At 42.0% G+C, this 19780-nt stretch overlaps 1 protein-coding gene across 2 annotated transcripts in view; it reads right to left on the reverse strand.

Annotated features, from left to right (window-relative positions):
• Nucleotides 1-19780, reverse strand: part of PDE4B (phosphodiesterase 4B) — a 427958-nt gene that overhangs the window by 119413 nt on the left and 288765 nt on the right. For both annotated transcript variants that reach the window (XM_059689266.1, XM_059689267.1), the window contains one exon: nucleotides 5442-5636. In XM_059689266.1, the coding sequence (XP_059545249.1) occupies nucleotides 5442-5636 (195 nt within the window). The remainder of the gene's footprint in view (nucleotides 1-5441; nucleotides 5637-19780) is intronic.

Below are 19780 nucleotides of genomic sequence, written 5' to 3' on the forward strand. Positions count from 1 at the left end.
GGGAATAGTGCAACCACCTATCTTGTTGGTCAAGACTGGAACCTCACAGTCAACCACAATCCCTGCTGATCCTAACTTGCAAGTATGCATTAACTGCCCGTTGGATCTGCTCTAAGCTAGATCACCATCCTCTGTTTTGTGGATTACCAAAGTCTCCCATTTGGCTCTTGGATACTAGCCTTTAAGTTTGCCAACCCTCCCAACCAGTCTTCATACTGTAATCAGAGCTATCTCTCAAAGACATTCCTCTGATTATGTATAGTCTTGCTTCAAAATTTTTATTAGCTCCCATGCAGCATAAAGGCCAGCTCCTTAGCCTGGGCCCCTCATGATGAGGTTCCTGCTTACTTCTCTAGCCTCATCTTTCACCATTTTCTCTTCCGCTCACATTCTTGGCCTCGGTTACACTGAGCTGTGGTTTCCCACAATGCTCCTGACGACTAGAGAGTTAGTTAGCACACTGCCCTTCCTCGTGCACCCACTTCTTCTTTGCTGTCTCCCAGCTTAGCAATAACTCCTCAGCTGGGCTACCTACCCTGCCGGGCTGGACCTCTCAAAGTCCTGTGCATACCTTTCTAGGATTGCCCTTACCTGAGAGTATTAAAACTGCCTATTGACTTACTAATTTTTTTTACCTCCCTGGAAGATACAGATGTTCAATTTGTTAGCAAAGTGCCTAAATTCAAGTAAGTTTTTTTTTTTTAAAGAAACTATGAATATGATCCTCATAACATCTGGAAAAGTAGTCAGAGGTTAATACCATTATTTTTTATTTTTCATCCTCCTTTAGTGTCTGTTATGTACTGGATATCCTATGGTTTAATTGCCTAGACTCCCTGAGTTTTAAGCGTTGGTCCCCCATTTATTGGGCAGGCTACTTAATCTTTCTGTGCTCCAATGTCCTCATCTTTAAGATAAGAAAATTATAGTGCCAACCATATTGGGGTTATGGAGATTAAATGAGTTAAAATCTATAAAGTACTTTAAATAGTACATAGCACATAGGCAATGCTCGATAAATGTGTGCTTTTGTTTACAGATAATTTAGTGTCTTAAAGCCATGTGGGATAGTAGTAAGTCTAACTCAAGTCTTAGACACCACAGTGTTGTAGTATTTTTGGGTAGTCAATCAATCAGCAGGTGGGCTGTTATTTCTGCTTTTCCTCTTGGTTGTTGGGTCTCAGTTCCCTTGACTATTTGCTCTAGAGACATCTTAATGCACACATAAATGGTGGCTTTAAAAAGTTGAGAAGAGATACTGGAGAGTTTAAAGCAGGGAGCAACAGGGCCAGTCCTATACAGGGATGGGGAACATATTTTCTGGCAAGAGCCATTTGGATATTTATAACATCATTCGCGGGCCATACAAAATTATCAACTTAGAAATTAGCCTGCTGTATTAGGTCAAACATCTAATTAACTCACCCCCAGTGCCTTGGCAGGGCCAGACCAAATGATTTCTAGAGCATTATATGGCCCTCGGGCCAGACACTCCCCACCCCTGCTCTATTTCAATTCACCGCGAAGAGTAATAATTGAATGCAATATCTTCAAAAGCATTCCTTCCGTTTAACTCAATATACCTGTGGGATACTGGGTTTTCCAACATGGTCCTGGTAAAATAAAATGCCAGATAAATATGGATATTGTTCAAGCTTCACTTCTTGTTTTGTTGAGAAATATAAATTCCTAAATTGACAAATATGTAAAAATTTTAATGTAATGTTGAAATGTTTGCAACACCAAATGCTGTGCTATTTTTATCCATGCAAAGATTCTAATGCATCTTATTTTTAGTGTCTATAATAGGAGGGGATTATGTTGCCAACTGTTTTTTCTTGAGAAGGGCTGCTGTTTATTATGAAAGTGTGCCTTCTTACTTTTTATTTTAACAATTGAGAATGATACTAGATAACATATATGATCTCTATTTGTCTCAATTTAAAGTTGGCAATGCTATATTAGTTCTAAAGTTTGGGAAACATTTTGCTGCTTGGTAAAACTGAAAAGAGGGTAAACCATTAGTATTAGGGATTCCGAATACAGAGGCATTTCAGAATTAGATTTTGTTTCTGCAGCTATAGACTGAGTTGGACTGTGATCATTAAGGTCTCTTCAGCTTCAAAATTGCCGGGAGCCAGTCCATGCTTGCTGTTTCAAGGGACCTGGCATATATGGCATACTGTTCTTAATATGTTTGCTCACCTTCTTGGCACTATGTGTTTTAACCAAGGTCTCTGAGAAAGGTTGTTTCCCCAGGTAGGGATTTTCCCCTGAAGTTAGGGAGGGAATAAAACCTCTTAACTAAGTGCCAGGCGGGTAATTAATCACTTTAACTACGAACAATCATGCTTAAGCTACATAATCTTTACTCCCTGGAATGGAGATAAGAAACGCCCTAACCTTTGGAATAGAGATTGATAGGATTGGAATCAACTGGTATAAATACAGATGTAACAAGACAGAACTTAGAAGACAGAACCTACTCAGAACCTAGAGACAGAAGAACTTCGCTGGAGAGAACATGGCAAAAGATCTTGGACAGAAACTGGCAACAGAACCTAGAGACAGAACCTAGCGAGAGAACATGGCAAAAGATCCTGGACTGAACCTGACTATAGAACATGGCAAGAGAACCTGACTAGAACCTGGTGACTGAACCTGGCTGGAGAACCTGGACAGAACCTGGCTGGAGATCCTAACCAGAACTTTGCTGGAGATCCAGACCAGAACTTGGCTGGAGATCCTGGCTAGAGATCCTGGCTAGGCTGCTGATCAACTGAACGCTATCTCCGTGTCATTCCTTCTTCGCCAACTCCGTCCACACCTTTAGGGACCCCTGGACCTGCTGGGGTTGGACCCCAGCATCTGGTGCCCGAACAGGGACCCCTAGGTAAGCGCCCCGCACTCGGGACGGATAGGACTCCACCATAGGAAGAGGGTGGATAGTCTTCGCCGACTCCGTCCACACCTTTGGGAACCCCTGGAACAGGATTCCCCTAGAGATTGATAGGATTGAACAACTGGTATAAATACAGATGTAACAAGACAGCGAGACACAGAACTTAGAAGACAGAACCAAGGCACAGAACCTACACAGAACGTTCTCTAGAGACAGAAGAACTTCGCTGGAGAGAACATGGCAAAAGATCCTGGACAGAAACTGGCCTCAGAACCTAGAGACAGAACCTAGCGAGAGAACATGGCAAAAGATCCTGGACTGAACCTGACTACAGAAATTGGCAAGAGAACCTGACTAGAACCTGGTGACTGAACCTGGCTGGAGAACATGGACAGAACCTGGCTGGAGAACCTAGCGAGGGAACATGGCTACAGAACCTGGCTGGAGAACCTGGAGAACCTAGCAAGAGAACATGGACACAGAACCTGGCTGGAGATCCTAACCAGAACTTCGCTGGAGATCCAGACCAGAACTTGGCTGGAGATCCTGGCTAGAGATCCTGGCTAGGCTGCTGATCAACTGAACACTGTCTCCGTGTCCTTCCTTCTTCGCCGACTCCGTCTACGCCTTTGGGAACCCCTGGACCTGCTGGGGTTGGACCCCAGCACAAAATGTCTATAACCTTTTGATTCTAAGTAAGAAATCATCAGAGTTTAATCTGAAGTTTGATTAGAACCTTCTGAGGAGCCTCAGAAATGAAACTGAAACCCATCCTGCTATTTGGCATGAGTTTGGGGAACTGTTATCAGCCTCCCAAAGACAGTCTTTCATCTGTGAGATGCCATGTGAATGAGCTCTAATTACTTCCAGCTCACTAAATGTCCCGTGCTCCCCACACAGGAAGACTAGAAAGGTGTTACTCTTAGCAGAAGAGAGAATTCCAGGTATATCCACTGTCAAAGCTCCTCTCCCTTTGGTCAGAAACTTCCTTGGTTCTACATGATCTGCAGCAAAATGGTTACCTCTCTTCCAGCCTCAGGCACCTCAAATGTGCATCCATCTGTTTTCTACCTGGTAGTAGAGTCTACCTTGCAGTTTGAAGAACATAGGTGGCTAGAGTCCAACAGTTATAATATGGTCATTGGACATAGCATGGCATATCGTCATGGGAGAGGGGTAGGTTTCTCAGTCTCTTAGTCAGTTTCGTCATCTATACAGTGGAGACGATAATGGCACCAGGATTGTCGTGAAGATAAAAGAGGTAACATATGTCAATGCACCTGGCCCTTGGTACGCACGCATTAAATGTTTGATCCCACTCATAGTAGGGTTATATGGGTGTTCCTCTCATCTTCCTTACTTAACTGCCCTGAGAGCATGTAACCTTTCTGAGAATATCTGCTGTTGGTTTTTAACTCATCTGCGATTTTTCCACTGTTTTGTTAATTTAAAAGAAAATGTATCTTGATTGTGGAAAGTATTACAGATGTCCCCTTTTCCACCCATTGACCCCTTCCAGCCCTCCCCTCCCCCCCCCCCCGCCCCAGTATATGGTATACTGCCTGTCACAGAGGGGAGATTCAGGAAATATTTGCCAAGTGAATGAATAAGTGAATTTCGGCCTACCCAATGATTATTTTAGGGCAGGGGTGCTTCTATTAAAATTGGTTAGCAGAAATGCCCTGGGGAGTGTTTTCTTACTGGTAGCTTTAAAATGCCCCCTGCCCCTTTCACAAGAGGGTGACCCTTTTTAGCTTCCTTTCCAATAGAGGAAGAGAGCCCAGTGGAATTTTCCAGGCTGGCGCCTGAAGGGAGCTACGAATATTTTTATAACATATGATGTTAAAAACAACTGTACGTGTGCCCAGAAACCTTTTAAGGCATGCATTTCAGCATCCAATTTTATTTGGTTTCGAAAATTTAATAAACAAGTAACACAATTCCGCCGTTGTTCTTTAAATGAAAATTAGAGATCTACAATTAATAGCAGCAAAACAGAACATGAGCTGTGCTTAATAAGACGGTGGAGTATGTGTGTCGTGTCTCACCAAGGAGCCGGGCAACAAGTGGGCATTGTGTTTATGTTCCAGAGAAAGGACACAGACATGTGGCTGGAAGGCAGACGATTAAATGTCACCCAGCAAAGGCCACCGAGAGAGGACGCGTGTCACCAACCACCATTTTTCTTCTCTACTGTAGCCTCATGTCGCACACGCTGTGGAAAATTTAAGTGCGATTTGTAAGAAGTGTTAAGGTTCTCATCTTCTCATAAACGCTTTAGCAGTTCAGAGAGTGAGGCCAAAAAAATATCAGTCACAGATGTGAACTGAACACTGGGCCGGAGGCGTGTGACACCCTTGGAGACCCTAGCTCTAGAGCATTAAAGTCCTCACGATGGTCATCACCATCACCTCTGCTCACACTCATTTTCCTCCTGGCTCCTCCCTGTGGGCTAAGGGGGAAGTGTTGCTGCTGCTGCTGAGACAGGGTTAAGATGAGGTCAGAGTGAGCCGGGGAGCCAGACGGAGCTGGTACTCACTGCTCGCTGGGAAGCGAAGAGTTTCTGGACATCGCCTTTGGTGACAGGTCATAGTCGCTGTCCGATCTGTAGAGAAAGGACTCTCTGCGCTGGCTGTGCCCGGGAAAGGTGGCGTGAAGTACCAACCCAGAGGAAGAGCTGGCCTGGGGGTCCAGCGGGCTGCGACCTGGGGAAGGGCCATTTTCCACATCAAAGCTGAAAAAGAGAGCAGAAAACTCTGGTCACGTGGCAGCGCGCAGGAGGGCGTCGGACACACAGACAATGCACGCTGATGTGTGCCAGGCACTTGACGTAAAACTTCACACTGTATGGAAAGTTTTAATCCTCCGAACAGCTTTGAGTTGTAGTCCTTACTATTCTCACTTTGCATAAAGGAAACACTCCCACAGAAGTTCAGTCATTAGCAAAGAACAGAGCCAGGATTGGAATCCCGGAGCAGAGCAGCAACTTTGACAATTTCAAAATGAGAGCCGACCACAAAATAACTCGGTGATGATAAGCGGCCCGGAGGCAGCGCTAACAGCGCTCTAGGTGTCAGACACTGAGCCATCGCTTGAGTGAGTCTTCCCAGTGGGGAGACTTCTTCCTGCCAGAAATAACTCTCACAGTGTCATTAAAGAGGCAACACCCATATTTCTGAATGTTTCCGGACAAAGTGCTATCCTGAAATCACCCACTGGCTGACTAGCTAGGAGGTCCAATTTGAGATTTAATATTCACATGCAAGGTTAACCACAGAGGAGGACTTAATCTGATAATGTCAAGTTTCCCTCGAGGGCTGCAGAGTTTTATCTCTGAAGGAGGGTACCACCACTCGCTCCAGCAGGGGCGTGCCATTAAGATTTCTGGTCAGTCTCCCTCACTGGGGGTAGGTACCCTCAAGCCCAAAATTATTTGAACAAGCTCTGGTCAGTCAACACACAGGGGCAGTAGAGATTTTCTCTGATGTGCCCATCCTGGTATTGCCTGAGGCGCCGTGTGTCCTTCCCATGCTCTCCATCATCTCCTCTACACTTTCCTTGTGTGCACAGCCTCCCTGAGCCTCAAAGTGACGGTAACCCTCTTGCCCAGCATTTCTCTAAACCACTCACTGCTCCACGGCTAACGCTCTGCAGGCAGGTGTTGGAGAAGGTGCGGGGCTGGGATGTTCTCTTTGCCAAGTCACACCACAACAGTGGGCTGCCTCTGTACTCATCCAGCTGCCATCACTTAGTTCTACGTGCATGGTTCTTTTCTCTCACTAGTTCTTACAACCTGGTCTTTTGGCGAGGATTTGGCTTATATTTCTTTAGTTTACAAATTGCTTCCTGACTCATTATTCCACTTGCCCCCTCATCACAACCCTGTAAATGTAGATCCCACTGTACATTTGAGGGACATGAGGCTTAGAGAAATTTTAAATACGTTGCTCAATGTCACAGAATGAGAATTAGAACACCCTAGTCTTCCAACTCATTTCTCCACTCTGGTTGCAGAGTTCCCGAAAGCCCTGCTGGGTGACAGGGTGCAATTTCCCTCCAGTCTCTGGATTCAAACAGAATTTGTGTTTGGTATGTGGAGAGTCAGTCAGATTATGAGCAACCTTGGCTGTTATCTTGAATGAGACAGGGAAGGTAGCAAATTACCCTGAAGCTGTAGGTTTCCTTGAAACAAGAAACCTTTTAATTGAAAGGAGAAATGACAGAAGGCAGGGCTATCCTGCTTCCCCGGAGACCATTCTGAGAAGAGGCTTCCACCAACCCACAAACTCCAGGCGTCTGATAAGAAGCAGTTAGCAGCGACTCCCCTGAAAAGGTCAAGGAAAGGCCACAACAATCTAATACTCATTTGGGCCTTACAGGTTTTCACAGCAGGCTACATGGCTGGGATGGGCTGCCCTTCACAGACTGTGAGCGAGCAGGCAGGTGGCCAGTGGTTCACACGTACCAGCCTGCTTGCCCGCCTGCCCGAAGGTAAGGCTATGTTGTAAGCCCATTGAAAATATGATGAAAGCTGACTTTTGAACTTTCCTTGGGCAAGATTTATACTAGTTGTTGAGCAAAATGAAGAGCTCCTTTGTGGATGAGGGCTCCTTTGGGCCACCCGGATCCTGTAGAACCAGTAGGTCCTGATGCTGGCTCTGAACTCTTCTTGAGGACAAAGAGGGTAGGTTCTGCCAAGATGAGGATGGGATTCCATAAAGCTTAAGACTGGGCATGAGCTGTGAAACTTCATGAGTGTTGATGTTGTTATTCATTTGGTATGTATCTGATCTGTACAGACTTTACAGATATTAAAACATCGAAATGCTTTTGTTCCAGCTGGCAGCCAGCCACTGTCCCAGGCCCTCCAGGTGACCGTGCAGGTGATCTCCTAATGAAAGGGCTGGTGTCTGGAGCAGCACGGGCCTGGCCTCTACCTTCATCACTATCACTACCTTCAGCCTGTGCCCATTGAACTGTTCAGTGCCCATGAGGTACCAGTAATGACATATGAATATCACTGCTGTGTATACATGTGCTAAAATCTTAGAAGAGGCACCCAGTGGGTATGCCTACCACACTCTCAGAACTTTTTCCATTGAGGGTTTCCACCCGGGCTCACTCTGCTCTCTTTTCTGCCAGAGGTATTCCTGGTGGGCGGAAAATAAGTCCACAAGGCATTCTGCCCCCAGTGTCAGGTTCAGGAAAGTTTGGTCTTGCCAGGTAAGCAAGGACTAGATCCAGATACCAAAACTCTCTCCATGCTGGCCACGCCCCCCGCCCCATTTTTTCCCTTTCTTCTTTACCCTGCCTGAACTCGGAGAAGAGCTTGCTGGAATTCAGAAGAAGCCAGGGAAGAATTCTCTGGTCCAAAGAAGCCGTCTCAGTGAGACAAATGGCCTTTCATATTCCCTGGGGCACTGTTTCAAAGCAACCAACACAGATGTACAACTTAGGAACAAACATGAATCACCAACCAGACACCAGCCCCAGTCACAGCACAATTAGCGAGCAGACATCACAATGCGTCCCACAGATCCAGGGTGGGAGGAGGGGTGTGGGCAAGGGGAGACTGAGGACACACTGAAGCAAAGTGAATATGCTATACAAATGGGAGCACAATTCGAGAAGAAAATGGAATCTGAAATATCAGAAACAAACACATAAATGGGGTCATTATTTATTTAGGGTAATTTTTGCCTCTGCCTTAATCCAGCACATTTCACCGTTAGGTTTCTTTACACTAGAAAATATTACAAAGGTAATATAAGAATATTATATAAAACAGACAATAGAGAAAAAACACCGACTTTATTTGTAGTTTAGATTAATAGAGAAAAATATACTGCTTTTATTTGCAGTTTAGTGTTTTTCCTTCTGAACATTTTCCCTGCAAGATTGGATCTTGACTTTTCTTCACAAGTATTTTGCATTGTAGTGCAGTTTCCAGAATTATCATTTTCCGTGGGCTACTTACTGGTTCATCCAGAAGCTGTAGCATTGTTTCTAGAGCATTTTTCCTCCTGTTGCCCCTCATACTTATGATTTGCAATAACATTGTAGTTGATATCCTTGAGCTTGGAGCTACTTCAGTATTTAGGTCTTCAGAAGAGGCCACTCAGAATTTCAGGTAATTACGAGAGGATGTCAATCATGAGTTTTGGAATATTTGACTGTACTGCCAGGAAGGGGCTGTCATTATCCAGCACAGGGACTGAAACAGTGTTTCTAGGACCAGAGACACCCCCGCCCCCCATCCCCTGTCCCAGCCCCACTCTCTGAGGTCCAGGATCCTGTAGGCTGCCCTCCCACGAGATTCTGCCTGCCCCTCCCTGCTTCGGACGAGTGCCCTGGACTGATCAACGGCTTGTTGCCTGAGAACTAATATTTTAACCACTTTCTCCTGCTTTATATCCAGAGTTCTCAGCTCCTTGGAGGCAGCGGTGGTCGTGGGTGATGCTGTGTATGAAGACGGGTGCTCCCTGTAACCGGAATGCCCTTCTCACCACTGTCTCCCGTATGCCACTGTCTTCAAATCCAGCTCATATCACCTCTTCTAGTCAGTTTTCCCTGACACTGCAGCTGGTTCCATGGAGGTGCATGCTCCTCCTCTGTGCTCTCCTGCACTCCTTTACTGCGTGTGGTACTTGCTCCTCTCTCCTTTATTCTCCAGTCATGTAGCTGCTCCCTAAGAGATTCTTATCTCTAAGGGAGAAGGGACCCAATGTCGCTCACTTTTGCGTCCCAGACATCTGGATTAGAGCCTTGTAAATAGTCTCCAACAACTGTCAGCGAACCAACCAAAGAATACTGCAATTTAGTGTGAAATGTCTTTCCTATCTCCTCTCTCTTCCTGTCTCCTTACCCTTATCTCAGTTCCCACTGGCATGAGTTTCTGCTCTTCCCTTCAAATGAGTCGATGGAGATGTGGCATTAACTTATTTGATAAGCCTTGTGAGTCAATAATCTACAAATAAATAAAATACACTGCGGTGTTCTCCACCAACAAAACAAACTCGCATAGGGAAGTCTCTGGCATGGATATTTCAGATGATGAGCTCTGTACACAAATCCTCAGGATGGGACAAGTTTTCTTGGATCAACTTCTGTTTGCATCATCTCTTTCTTTTTACCCAAAGCAGGGACACTCTCTGCCCCACACTTTCTCTCCTGGTTTTCACTCCCTAGGAATCCATGAAGAGCCAGCCCCGAGCTGGTGCAGGGACCTAGCCAGCAGATGGCAGAAGACAGCTACTGCTTCCTCGGGCGGCACCTCCCAGCCTCCAAGCAGAGCAGGTGGGGCTGTGTGCCAGTCTTGGAGGGAGAAATAGGACTGAAGCCTTATTCATAAGCCTCAGAGGAAACACTAGGGATAAAGAGCAGACCCACAAGGTGTTCATGAAACCTTTTATTAAACTAAGAAAGTTCTACTTCCAAGAATTCAAGCTAAGCCAGGTGGCTGCAGAACTGCCTGCAATTGTCCCCAGGGTGGCAGTTTTCTGATCCCCAATTACCTGCACACACCCCAATTTCTGTAACAAAGGCAGGAATAATTCACTTGTGAATCAGAGGAGATTTTTCTTTGAACTCAGTCTTTCTCTTGCTGAGTCTCTTTGGCTGATTCTAACAAATAGCCTCCCTGAAAATATCACAAACTCTTCAAAGAGGTTTACACTTCCACGTCAGCAGAGGAGCTCACTACCATTTTGGAAAGTGCCCTGCTATCTCAGTTTTGCTCTTTTTTCTTAAATATTACTCACTGATTATCTTCTACATCATCGAATTCTTAGCTCTGCCGTGCTAATTCTCTTCGATCCATTTCAAAGAGGAGAAAATGGAGGTTCCAAAGTGTGAAGCTTTTTTTGAAAAAAATCTAAAGTGGGACCCCCCCCCCCCTCTTGATCGCAGAACCTGCCACACTGGGCTGCATTCCTCTGTTTAGGGATCCCTTTCACTCCACTAGCCTGTGACCTTAAAGCAGGGACTAAGTCTCATTCATTTTTCAAAATCCTCACCTGAGGATATTTTTTTCCATTGATTTTTAGAGCATGGAAGGGATGGAGGAGGGGGAGAGAGATACATCGATTGGATGCCTCCCCCATGCACCCCAGCCAGGGCCCCGGATCAAACTTGCATACCAAGGTATATGCCCTTGACCAGGAATCAAACCAAGACCCTTTGGCCCTCAGACTGACGCTCTAACCACTGAGAAACCAACCAGGGTGCCTTATTCATTTTTGTATTCTCAGGGCTTAGAGCTGAGTCTTATGCCAGAAGGCATAGAACAAATATTTGTTGAGGGGACGTGAGGATCTCACAGTTTTATTTCTCATCTGGAAAAAAGCCATTTCAGTTTGGATTCAAACTTCTGGCAGGGGCTGACCTCAGAAGAGAGTTTCTACACAGAGTCTAAAGTTTCCTTTCCTCATCCTTCCCCACCGTCCCCGCAGTATCCAAGGAACTCACTCCCAATCGTTTTGGATTTTGAAAACTTTTGTGTCTATGAAAGGTGTATGTTTGTGTATAGAGTGCGTGCGTGCATGTGTGTGTGTGTGTGTGTGTGTGTGTGTGTTGGGTGTATTCATGAAACAAAATGCTGTTTCTTTAAGATTTACAAAATATTTCCCTCAATTGTATTCAGAAACTAACATCTTCAAATGCTTGCTTATCATTTTGATAAAAATAAATAACCATTTATTTATGTGCTTATATTGACCATCACCCCAGGGTGCTCTCTGGTCCCTGGAGATGGAAAGCTGCAGAGAAACACCCATCCTTGCCCATCCTTACCCACTTGACGGTGACTACCTTTATCCAGGGGCGGGCAAAGGCAAGCTTACAGTTGTGAGTATGTGAAACACACGGTTTATTCTTGGGTTATTACTTATTTATTCATTGTTGTATTTATTATTCATTATTATTAACCTACTTTTGTCCACTCTTGTATAATTCATGGTTGCAGGCTGCAACCAGTGCTGTTTTCTAATGAAGGACTTCACTGTGTGAGGTCACAGCCAGCATGATGGAGAGCCCATGACCTGGCTGAGGGTAAGCAGACCTCTTCTGGTCACAGCGACAGCAGAATGTCATGGTTCAGCCCTAAGAACCCATTTCCAAAGTCTGTGACTTCCTTCCCGTAGTGTAGGAAGAACTGTGATTTGCAGCTCATCTGAATTCTAGAAACAGCTTCCCTTTCTTCCAGGGGATTTGAAAATAACATTCATGGCAATAATCCCAAACTGCTTTCCCCACAGAAAGGTTTAACCAGAGGTAGCAGAGTAATGCTGCAAAGCTCTGGGATTCTGGAGACCTGGCTCCCAGTTCCTATGTGGAAATCACTAAAATGAAACAGGGACTCTCTGTGTCCTGCCCGCCACCCCTCCATCTTCCCCCTGAAATGAATGAGTAAATGAATGAGCAGAAGATCTCTGAAGTACCTCTGAGATTAGACATTTTGCAGAGATTTTGGAGATGGAAGAAAGATTAGTTCTCAAGTGTGGCTTAATGTAGTTTTGTAATGTTAATGATCATTCACTAATTCAACATCCACTTATTAGGAACCCACTATGAAACAAGGCACTATTCTAGGCCTGAGCATGTAGCACTAAACCCCCCTAATGCATATAACTCTTAAAAGTAAAGATAACTTTCTATAGGACAATGATTCTAAGGGAAAGTAAGGTCTCCCAGATGAGAATAATTGTGTAGGAATGTGTATTGTATGTGGACTTTATAAAGCTGGGGTGGAGGGAACCATGCTTGGGACCTTGCTACTTTGTGTGACTGCTGCCCTAGCTGTGATACAGATTATCCTACTAGCTCAATATTTTCCAGCCTGCATTCCCCACCTTTCCTAAGAGATTGTCATAAAAGATAATCAATTTGTTCTTAACAAGATATAAACACTCCCACTTATAAGTTTGGCAGTTCTGCCAATAAGAAAATCTATTCATCTATTAATTAAATAAAATATTTATGAATAAGCATGCTTAATAAGCCTACAATAGCTCAAAAGTAATTGAAATTCCCTTCAAAAGAAATGAGATTGATCTGGGAAAACCAGTTCCTATTCAACCAGTAATAGCTTCAATAAATTGTTGCTTTAAAAAAACAAACAAGTTCTCACATACCATCTGGAAATCAGTTCTAGATTCTGCTTGAAATCTAGTTGAAATATTGTAGATAATGCTTATTTAGCACGTTTGCATACACTAGTGATGAGAGATGTGTTTATCTCATGAGATAGTGAATTTCACTTTTGGATTAATTTAATTGTAAGAGTTGATCCAGAAAAACATGAATTTATTTTCACCTTTAGCCCAAACCTCTCCCAGTACCCATCTCATACTCAACCCCTGACATAGCTGGTTTCCTCGCTGTGGTAAATAATGTACTTAGTTGTACAAACCACAACCATCCATGATTTTACCTCCTTCTTCAACCCCCCATTTTGTTTTTCAGTTGGTCAAGTGTCCACAATCCTACATCAAAACTATACCCTTTTCTCTGTCTCTGCTGCCACCACTATTTCAGGGCATTAAAATCTCCCTTGAACTAGAATATCCACCCTATGAATCTCCATGCTTCTACTTTCTCATCATCCTCTAAACCTTTTCCACGTAACAGCAAAAGCACAAAAATCAAATCATGCCATTGTACTTAGAATAAAATCCAAACTCTTTACTATGGATTAAAAGTTGCTCCTATAGTACTAGAAGTGCTAGCAATAACAATAAGACAAGAAGAAGAAATAAAAGGCATCCAAGTTGGAAAAGAAGAAGTAAAACTGTCATTATTCACAGATGACATAATATTGTACATAGAAAACCCTACAGACTCCATAAAAAACTATTAGACTTAATAAATGAATTCGGTAAAGTGGCAGGATACAAAATTAACACCAAGAAATCTATGGCTTTTTTATATACCAATAATGAACTCACAGAAAGAGAAACTAAAAAAAATTCCCATTTATCATTGCACCAAAAAAAAAATAAAATAAATAAGATGACTAGGAATAAGCTTAACTAAGGAGGTAAAAGACCTGTACTCAAAAAACTACAGAACATAAAAAAAAGAGATAGAGGAAGACATAAACAAATGGAAGAATATACCATGTTCATGGATTGGTAGAATCAAAATCATTAAAATGTCCATACTACCCAAAGCAATCTATAGCTTCAATGCAATCCTCATTAAAATACCAATGGCATATTTCACAGACGTAAAAAAAAAAAACTCTCCAAAAATTTATATGGAATAAAAAAAGACCCCAAGTTACTGCAGCAATCCTGAGAAGAAAGAACAAAGTTGGAAGGATCACAATACCAGATATCAAGCTATATTACAAAGCCACTATTCTCAAAACTGCCTGGTACTGGCACACGTACAGACATATAGACCAATGGAACAGAACAGAGAGCCCAGAAGTAGACCCAAGCCATTATGCTCAATTAATATTTGACAAAGGAGGCAAGAGCACACAATGGAGTCAAGACAGTCTCTTCAACAAATGGTATTGGGAAAATTAGACAGATACATGCAAAAAAATGAAACTAGACCACCAACTTACACCATACACAAAAATAAACTAAAAATGGATAAAGGACTTAAAGGTAAGACGGGAAACCATAAAAATCTTAGAAAACTCCACAGGCAACAAAAATATCACCAAATGTCATAGCAATATCTTTACTGATACAGCTCCTAGAACAATGGAAACTAAGGACCACATAAAAATAAAAACTTTTGAACAGCAAAAGAAACCATCAACAAAACAACAAGAAAGCTCACTAAATGGGAGAACATATTTGCCAATGTTATATCTGATAAGGGTCTAATCTCCAAAATTTATAGGGAACTCGTACAACTTAACAAAAGGAAGATACACAATCCAATCAAAAAATGGGCAAAGGACCTAAATAGACACTTTTTGAAAGTGGACATACAGAAGGCCAAGAGACATCTGAAAACATGCTCAGAGTCACTAATCATCTGAGAGATGCAAATCAAAATGACAATGAGGTACCATCTCACACCTGTCAGACTGGCTATCATCAACAAATCAACAAACGACAAGTGCTGGAGAGGATGTGGAGAAAAAGGAACCCTTGTGCACTACTAGTGGGAATGCAGACTGGTATAGTCACTGTGGAAAACAGTATGGAGTTTCCTCAAAAAATTAAAAATGGAACTCCCATTTGACCCAGTGATCCCACTTCTAGGACTATATCCCAAGAAATCAGAAACACTAACCAGAAAGGATATATGCACCCCTATGTTCATAGCAGCACAACCTATAATAGCTAAGATTTGGAAATATCCTAAGTGTCCATCAGCAGATGAGTGAATTAAAAACTGTGGTACATCTACACAATGGAATACTATGCTGCTATAAAAAAAGAAGGCACTCTTACCATTCGCAACAGCATGGATGGACATGGAGAGTATTATGCCAAGTGAAATAAGCCAGTCAGAGAAAGATAAATATCACATGATCTTACTCATTTGTGGAATATAATGAACAATATAACTGATGAGCAAAAATAGATCCAGAGACAGAGAAGCATGGGACAGACCATCAAACCTCAGAGGGAAGGCAGGGGAGGTGGAGGGAGGGTAAGAGATCAACCAAAGGACTTATATGTATGCATACAAGCATAACCAATGGACACAGACACTAGGGGGATGAGGGCATGCGCTGGGGGATGGGAGTGGCCGGGGAGAGGTCAATGGAGGGAAAAGAAGACATACGTAATACTTTAAACAATAAAGAATAAAAAAAAAGTCACTCCTAGCTCCTGCCACACCCCCAACCTCATCTTATACCACACTCTCCTCTGCCCAGTATAAATCAGGTTCAGAGGTTTTCCTTCTGTCCCCAAAACATGCCAAATCCTTTCCCACCTCAGCAATTTTTCACATGTGTGTTTTGTTCACTGCTGTATTTCCATTGCTTCAGACAGTTCCTGGCTCAGAGAAAGTGCTGAATAAACATTTTTTGAATGAAAAATAAATGCTGGTCTTTGCTTGTTCTCTTCTCTATTTTTTCTATGGCTGCCTTCTTATTCTTTAAGCTGTGGATTAAGTCACCTACTAAAAAATTCCTTCCCAACTCATTAATTAAGTAGGTCCCCTTGTCTTCATAATACCTATTAGGACTTTTTGCTACATGTATTTGTAGGCTTATTAATTTTGCACTTGTCCCTTCTCTCATAAACTCAAAGCTCCATTGATTGTAATTACCAATATATTAACTAGTGCCTGGCACTGTGTTTGGGACACACTGCTAGTTCTGAACCAATGCCTGTTCAAAGGATTAATGGAGAGAGCAAGTGAGTATATTAAACACAATCACCTCAGTGATTCATAGAAGACCCATATTATTGCCATTTAAAAATACATTAGGAGAAGGGCTCATTTATTGACTTCCTGTCATTGGGACAGCTCCCACACTAATCCTCAGGGAGTACAGTTGATGTAAAAACTTCTTACAGGTTTGAAGCATTTTTTTGTGATTGTTTCTCTAGGATTATTTCAGAAAATTAGATTGGTTTTCAGATCAAATTCTGCAAGTTATTGACCTTTCATAGAGCTTCAAGTAGGTGTTGAGGTCGTCGTTGAAGACGCATTCCCTGTCTTAGGTTTGTGAAATGCCATCACTTAATATTTCAAGAGCTTTGTGTTTAAAAAAATTATAATCTCTGGAGAATGAATAGGCAATATATCTACTTTTTTTGGTGGAGGTAGCAGAGTGGAAGGAGTAGCAGTATGGTTTTCTATAAATTCAAATAATAACCATAAAATTGGAAATCATTGCCTTAGCCTCCGGTCTACAGAGCACTTAATAATGTTTGTGTCAGTTAACATCTGGCCTCCAAATGTTATCAGTCTTGAACACTGCATCTGCAGACAGCTTGGCATTTGGGTTTTGAAATGTTCTTTTGGGAAGAAAGGAGGGATGAGAGAAGGAGGAGAGGAGAAAGTAAAAGCAGAAAAATGAGATCTTGGAATATTTTCTTCTTGACTTAAGCAATAAAGTTAAGAAAAGCTATACTTTTTTCCCCCCTCACATGTCCTGAGCACTTACAATGTGCCAGGCTACATGTTAAGTGTTTGTTATATATTAACTCATTTCATTGCTACAGTCACTGTGGAGAAGGTGTTAACTTTATCCTATGGATTTGAAAGCTGAAGTTCAAAGGTTGAAATAATTTTGTTGAAGACTACTCAGCTATTTAATAGTGGATCTTGGATTTAAACCCAGTTTGATTGGATCCATTAACAAATCAATCAACTCAGTCACATCTGTAGATATCTGTTTAGCCTTCCCTCTTGTTACCATATAAATTTTTATGACTGCAACTGTAGCCAAGCCTTTTCTGAACCCTGTTCTTTCTCTCCCACTCATTGACTATACTACTTGAGTAGCTTTACTCTTTCCTGTATCATCCTTTTCCATTTTGTACATCAGCAAACAATTTAACTGTAAAGAATTATATCTAAACTAAACCAACCCACAAATAAAAATAACAACCAAAAAGACTTCCACCAGACATATAAAAGTTGAAATAATTCATCACCAGACTTTAAGTATAAGAAATGTTAAAGAAAATCTTTCAGGCAGAAGGAAATGATACCAGAAGGAAATTTGGATCTACACACACACACACACACACACACACACACACACACACACACACACAAATTAAAGGTTTTGTTTTCTTATTAAAATCTCTTTTAAATATAACTTACTGAAACAAAAATAACAATGTATTGTAAGATTTATAACACATGTAGGAGTAAACCATATAACAATAAGAGCACAAAGGCAAAAAAGAGAAATGAAATACATTGTGGAAATGAATGAATAGGCCATATATCTACTTTTCTGGTGAAGGTAGCAGGGTAGAAGGAGTAACAGTATGATTTTCTATAAGCTCAAATAATAACCATAACATTGGAAATCATTGCCTCAGCCTCAAGTCTACTCCAGTCTACTAATGTTAATATCATCAGTGCCCAGTATCTTACACTATATGTGATGTGGTATAATATTGCTTGAAGGTTGAATGTGATGAGCTAAATTTATACTAGAATCCCTAAAATAACCATCCTATCTAATAAAAGAGAAAAATGGTAATTGGCGTACGACGATACCCTTTTCATTGGCTAATCAGAGCTATATGCAAATTAACTGCCAACTAAGATTGGCAGTTAACTGCCAACTAAGATTGGCAGTTAACTGCCAACAAGATGGCGGTTAATTTGCATATGTAGGCACAATGCAGGGAGGCGAAAGGGAAAGCAGGAAGAAGCCCCCTGCCACTGACAGTGATCAGAAACCCAGGGGGGAGCTAAGAGCAGAGAATGGTAAATCATAGGAAACTTTAATGAACTGTATTGACTGAACTATGCCATGTATCATCTTTTGTATTATTAAAGCTATTGTTGTATATTATTTTCATTAGCAAACCATCCCATGACAATAGATCATGTAGAGAAGAACATTAAGAAAAGAAAATATAGTGACGATTTTTTACAGTATGATTTCACCTCAATAATTACAGCAGGAACTGAGAAACCACAATGTGTTATTTGTTGTGAAGTTCTATCAGCCGAATCTATGAAGCCAAACAAATTAAAACACCATTTTGATGGCAAGCATCTGAGCTTTGCCGGCAAGGATACCAACTATTTTAGAAGGGACTCAAGAAAGCCAGACTCGACACTGGTGGCAAGTACCAAAAACAAAATGTAGCAGCCGTTGAAGCTTCATATTTGGTGGCACTCAGAATCGCCAGAGCTATGAAACCTCACACCATTGCTGAGGATTTACTGTTGCCAGCCACCAAAGACTTTGTTCGAGTTATGATCGGAGATGAATTTGTTACGAAATTGAGCGCAATTTCCTTATCTAACAACACTGTCCGCAGAAGAATAGATGACATGTCTGCTGATATTCTTGATCAGGTAATCCAGGAAATTAAATCTGCTCCACTTCCAATATTTAGTATCCAGCTTGATGAATCTACAGACGTTGCCAATTGTTCACAGTTACTGGTTTACATGAGGTATATTAATGATGGCAACTTTAAAGATGAGTTTCTTTTTTGCAAACCTCTTGAAATGACAACTACTGCATGTGATGTATTTGACACAGTTGGTTCATTTCTGAAAGAGCGTAAGATCTCTTGGGAAAAGGTTTGTGGTGTTTGCACAGATGGTGCTCCAGCTATGCTAGGATGTTGATCTGGATTTCAACGTTTGTACTGAATGAGTCACCAAAAGTCATTGGAACTCACTGTATGATTCATCGGAAAATATTAGCAACGAAGAAACTGCCACAAGAGTTAGAAAAAGTAATGAAAAGCGTCATAAGCTGTGTCAAATTTTGTAAAGGCGAGCACTTTAAACAGTCGACTGTTTTTGCAACTGTGCAACGAGTTGGATATGCCGAACAATGCTCTGCTATTTCACACTGAAGTGAGATGGTTGTCGAGAGGAAAAATTTTAAAACGTGTTTTTGAGCTTCGTGATGAATTCAAAACGTTTTTTAATCAGAAAGCAAGACCGCAGTTCGAAGCACTTTTCGGCAATAAAAGTGAACTGCAGAAAATAGCTTACTTGGTTGACATCTTTGCCATCTTGAACGAGTTAAATTTATCACTGCAAGGACCAAATGCAACATGCCTCAATTTGTCTGAAAAGATCCGATCATTCCAAATGAAACTTCAGCTTTGGCAAAAAAAAATTGGATGAAAATAAAAGTTACATGTTGCCTACCTTATCTGCTTTCTTTGAGGAACATGACATTGAACCAGACAAAAGGATTATGATGATAATTTCTGTGAAAGAAGACTTGCACATGCTTGCAGA

This window comes from Myotis daubentonii, chromosome 3 (assembly GCF_963259705.1).
Source record: "Myotis daubentonii chromosome 3, mMyoDau2.1, whole genome shotgun sequence".
NCBI lineage: Eukaryota > Metazoa > Chordata > Mammalia > Chiroptera > Vespertilionidae > Myotis > Myotis daubentonii.